At 48.3% G+C, this 4,606-nt stretch overlaps 1 protein-coding gene across 1 annotated transcript; it reads right to left on the bottom strand.

The window, feature by feature from the left end:
- Positions 1 to 2,367: 2,367 nt before the first annotated feature.
- LOC127314139 (O-methyltransferase ZRP4) lies at positions 2,368 to 4,002 on the bottom strand. Its single transcript, XM_051344598.1, has 2 exons — positions 3,167 to 4,002; positions 2,368 to 2,973 (listed from the first exon to the last, which is right to left on the bottom strand). Exons 1-2 carry the CDS (start codon positions 3,929 to 3,931, stop codon positions 2,674 to 2,676), a joined length of 1,065 nt encoding a protein of 354 aa, XP_051200558.1. The 5' UTR covers positions 3,932 to 4,002; the 3' UTR covers positions 2,368 to 2,673.
- Positions 4,003 to 4,606: the final 604 nt, after the last annotated feature.

Genomic DNA, 4,606 nt, shown 5'->3' with positions numbered 1-4,606 from the left:
AGATGGCGAAAATCTAGCTAACTAGCCGGATCCATACCTATATTTGGTAGTCGGATTCGCACCTATATTTTTGGTAGCCGGATCCGCACCTATATTTTGGTAGCCGGATCCGCACCTATATTTTGGTAGCTGGATCCGCACCTATATTTTGGTAGCCGGATCCGCACCTATCTTTTGGTAGCCGGATCCGCACCTATCTTTTGGTAGTCGGATCCGGACCTACATTTGGCTAGCCGGATCCATACCGAAGATTACGTGAAGTGACCGTTGGATGGAATCTTTGAAGAATCTGACCATTGGATCATGAAGTTTCCGACCGATACTTGGTTGGATGCATAAAGTTTTGCAGTCCTTCAAGATTCTCTCCTTCATCTGGAACAACGCGATGTTTTCAAGATGCTAGGCAGAACGCAGGAATGGTGAATCTCGGAGAACTCCGGGGACTACTATTGTGGATATACTTCATAGCTATACCGTCGACATGGTCCGATTCCGGCAAGCCCGGGTGGCCCACAGATGGTGGTGGTGGCATATGGCCCACCGAGCGGCCCAGTTGTTTTTGATAGAAGATGGAAGAAATCCAGCCTAGGAACAGGAGCCGGATCCTTACCGGCCTATGCCAGGAGTCAGATCCATGGACCTCCATGAAGTGTCCGGATCGATGGTGGCAAGTTAGATCTAGGTGGATCCTTGACATGCACGGCAATATATATTCCGTAGTTAGGTATCTTGTATTCCGGCTAGGACACTCCGTGTAAACCCTAGATCCTAGCGCCTTTATAAGCCGGATCCTGGGAGCCCTAGAGGCACGTCCACAAGACAGATCTCGAACTAGAGACGAGACAACCACAACTCATTGTAACAACGTGAAAGCGCCCAGATAATTCCAGACAAGCAGCAGTAGGCCCTGCCATCGTGCAGCGTGATCCGAAGCTGGGTAACTCGCGTACCACCGTCCCGAAAGCACTCCGCCCAATGGCTCCTACTTCTTCCCCCCTTCATGAGGATCCCTCCTCCGGGGTACCGTCGAATATGCAAGGACAACAATTTTTGTGATCCTCTAACATGCACTCCAACTTCAACTTCTCCTTTTCACTTTCGCACTCTCTCTGCGCATTAACTATGGCCCGGTGAAGATCATCTGCGGGCTCATCTGATGCCTCTTGTTCTTCAGCTTCCCTCGTTGCGGTATCACTGTATTCAGAAAACATAGGATAGTTGTCATCATCCTCTTCTTCTTTATTGTCTTCCATCATAACCCCTCTTTCTCCGTGCTTGGTCCAACAATTATAGCTGAGCATGAAACCGGACCGAAGCAGGTGGGTGTGAAGGATTTTCGAGGAAGAGTAATCCTTTTTATTCTGATAGACACCATATGGACAACAAATAAAACCATCCTGACTGTTTGCCTCAGCCAGATCGATAAAATTACGCAGGCCCGTAAGGAACTCGGAAGTGCGTTGGTCATCATACATCCATTGCCGGCTCATCTGTATTATATAATTATGTATTTCGAAAACCATTACAGAACATCATGAATAGAGACGTGACCACTGTACATCGACATATGCATTTTATCAATGACAGATGAAAGGATAAAGTTGCTAACCTCAATCGAGTAGGAAAAAAGAGGAGAAATCTTAAGTGTGGCTCGGACACTTCATATGATGTTTGTTTTGTGTGAACTCAAGTGGCATCATACTCCCAGGTATTTCATCGAGCACCTCTTGTGCATAGGAAGGGAAAAGCAAACTAACATACACCTCTCAAAGCTAAGAAGAGAAAAGCAAACCAGCATACACCTCTTGGGCAGGAGATGATATATATAGATAAAATTTAGATGAACATTTAGTCCCGGTTGGTGTCTCCAACCGGGACTAAAGATAAACCTTTAGTCCCGGTTAGTGTCTCTTTAGTCCCGGTTAGAGACACCAATCGAGACTAATGGTGCTCGCACCGGCCACAGCCTGCCGCACCCTCTTTAGTCCCGGTTGGTGTCTCTAACTCGGACTAAAGGTCCCGGTTGAACCGGGACTGATGCTGGCCGTGCCCCATGCGGCGTCCTAGCCATTTGAACCGGGACTAATGCTCACATTAGTCCCGGTTCCAAACGCGGCCGGGACTAATGCTCCGGGCAGCTCCGAACGGAAGGCATTTTTTCTACTAGTGCGTACATGCTTTCTGTCTCAGACAGAGGTGCTACGCGCTCTGGGAGAAGGTGCTTGCCAGAGTATCTTGACCGCAGTTCTATATAAGATATTATCCGGTATTTCTCATCTCGCTTGACCGCATTGACAAGCATCTTCTCCTAAACTCAACGATCTCGTGTGAACTCATATGGATGTCAACGAAGAAGAGAAGAAAAAAGAGTTTTGTGCTGCTCAACTGCCGCAGCATTTTCGGCTTTCTTTCTTCCTTTTATTGAATGAAAGGGAAACGGACATGAAGGCCGGACTATGCGCACGCCACGATCCTTAAGACTCTTGCCATCCCATGAGCGGCAAATAACTACGACCCTGCGTGAATAGACTCGATGCTAGACACGGACTCGACATGCTCGGCACACACACATCGCGTGCTCTAAGCTTTAGGGAAATCAAATTCCTAGCGGCTAAGTAAAACCGGAAAGAGAAACAACACCACGCCATTATGTGGTTTACATGACTAGACTTTTTATGGGTAGACCTCGATGATGGATCGAACACCTAGAACCGGTATAATCTTGTAGTCGGTAAACCCTGCTTCAGAAAACATCATCTTCCACTCTAGCTCATCTCGCTCAATGCCATTTATAATCATCATGTACACGTCAAACAAGGCTTGCACTTCTCTGTGCTTCACGTTTGACTGTCCTGCTCCAATCACAATATCCATGATTATCACCTTCCCTCCAGCATCTCTCGGAGGAATGGCTTTCTTGCAGTTCCGTAATATCTTGACACAATCGTCGTGGCCCCAGTCATGGAGAATCCACTGAAATGAATAAACATTGAGGGTAGACAAAAAAAAACGTATTGTTAATACTGAACATTGACGAACTGCTTAGTTTTTAGAGGAGACAAACTGCTTAGTTGGTTTGATGACTTAATGAGCCGCCTTTTAATATTTCTGACTGTTTCAAGTCATGTTCATTTTTATGGGAGTACTTCATCTACTCAAATAATACCTTCAGGAAGACAGCATTTGCCGGTGGAATGCTCTCAAACATGTCCCCGGCGATGTACTTCACATTGGTGCCAGTGGGAGCCTTGGCGATGACATGGTCGAGATCCAGCACGGTGTATTCCACATGCGGAAATGCCTTTGACATGGCTTGGGCTGCTGCGCCGAGACCCCCTGCGACATCGATCAGCGAGGTTATCCCCTGGAAGACCTCGCCGCTCTCCTTGATGGCGATGTCCATGATGAAGCTGGTGTCCGAGACCATCCCATCGTTGATGAGCGCATCAAAAGTCGCGTCGTGTTCAGCCAGCTTCCACAATGGTTCGCCATGCGCCAGCTTGAAGATGCAGGGCTCCGGCAACTCCTGCTGGAACCATGTGCCAAGCTCGAGGTAGGAGGCGACAAAGTGGGGACTGAGCGACATGGCTGTGATTGAAACCAAGTTCCGCGGGCCGACGAGGAGGCGGGACGTCGGTGTGAGAGCGTACAAAAGCTCGCTGGAGCCGTCCGTGGGCTGCACGCCGAATACGCCGGAGACAGTGAGCACGCACATCAGGCGACGCAGAGAGGGGATCTTGGATGGGTGGAGCATGACCCTCTCTACTATCTGGGGAAGGGTGGCGGCGCCGCCATGGTGTTCAATGGCATCGGCGATGCGGAGATCCAGGGCGGCCTTGAGGGCCATGGACTTGATGTAGCCGAAGGTGTTGTCCAAGAGGTTGAGCTGAGCATCGAGCAAGGCCTGGTTAGTGCTCTGGGTGAGCGTCATGTCAGATGTTTGGTACTAGCTAGTGCTGCTGGAGTGCTGGTTTCAGCTTGTTTGGGTTGATAGGAGAACCACGCCGTCTATATATAGACATGCCGCTTAATTGGTACCCGTGGTGCACAAACTCCACATCGTACTCTGCATAGCAGAATCCGACACCTAGATACTAATATGATGTGCATGGTTTCTCTAGCTCAGTTGAGTGCGCACTACTTGTGAATGTTGAGATAAATGTGACGCCTTTATTTTAATTAAGTTTGGTAGTACGTATCCCACAAAGCAGCCGCACTTTTTGACAGCCTCATGACACTCGTGTTAAATTAAATATATCTCATACTAACTTGGCGATGATGTACGTCGATCAATAATCAGCTGTGTCACACTCACGGTGCACAGAATATTTCCTTATTTCTTTGATGTTTAAGCACGGTATGAGTTAACGGAGCTATCTCAATCATCATAGTAAACAACGTAGCTGCCATAACGTCTTAGCATAAAGACGGAGAAGAACATTTGATCGCTTTAGCGTGTAGCACGAGTGCATAAAGACTGACAGCACTTAGCTTGATCGCTTTAGCGTGTACTGTTGGAACCGGCTTGTGTTTCCCGACTTGGGGAGTCTGTCCGAGTCGAGTAGAGTAGCCGACTTCGGGGCCTGTCACGAAGTCGAGTCGCCGA

The sequence above is a fragment of the Lolium perenne genome, chromosome 7, assembly GCF_019359855.2.
Source record: "Lolium perenne isolate Kyuss_39 chromosome 7, Kyuss_2.0, whole genome shotgun sequence".
In the NCBI taxonomy this organism is placed as follows: domain Eukaryota; kingdom Viridiplantae; phylum Streptophyta; class Magnoliopsida; order Poales; family Poaceae; genus Lolium; species Lolium perenne.
This window is presented reverse-complemented; position numbering and strand designations above follow the sequence as displayed.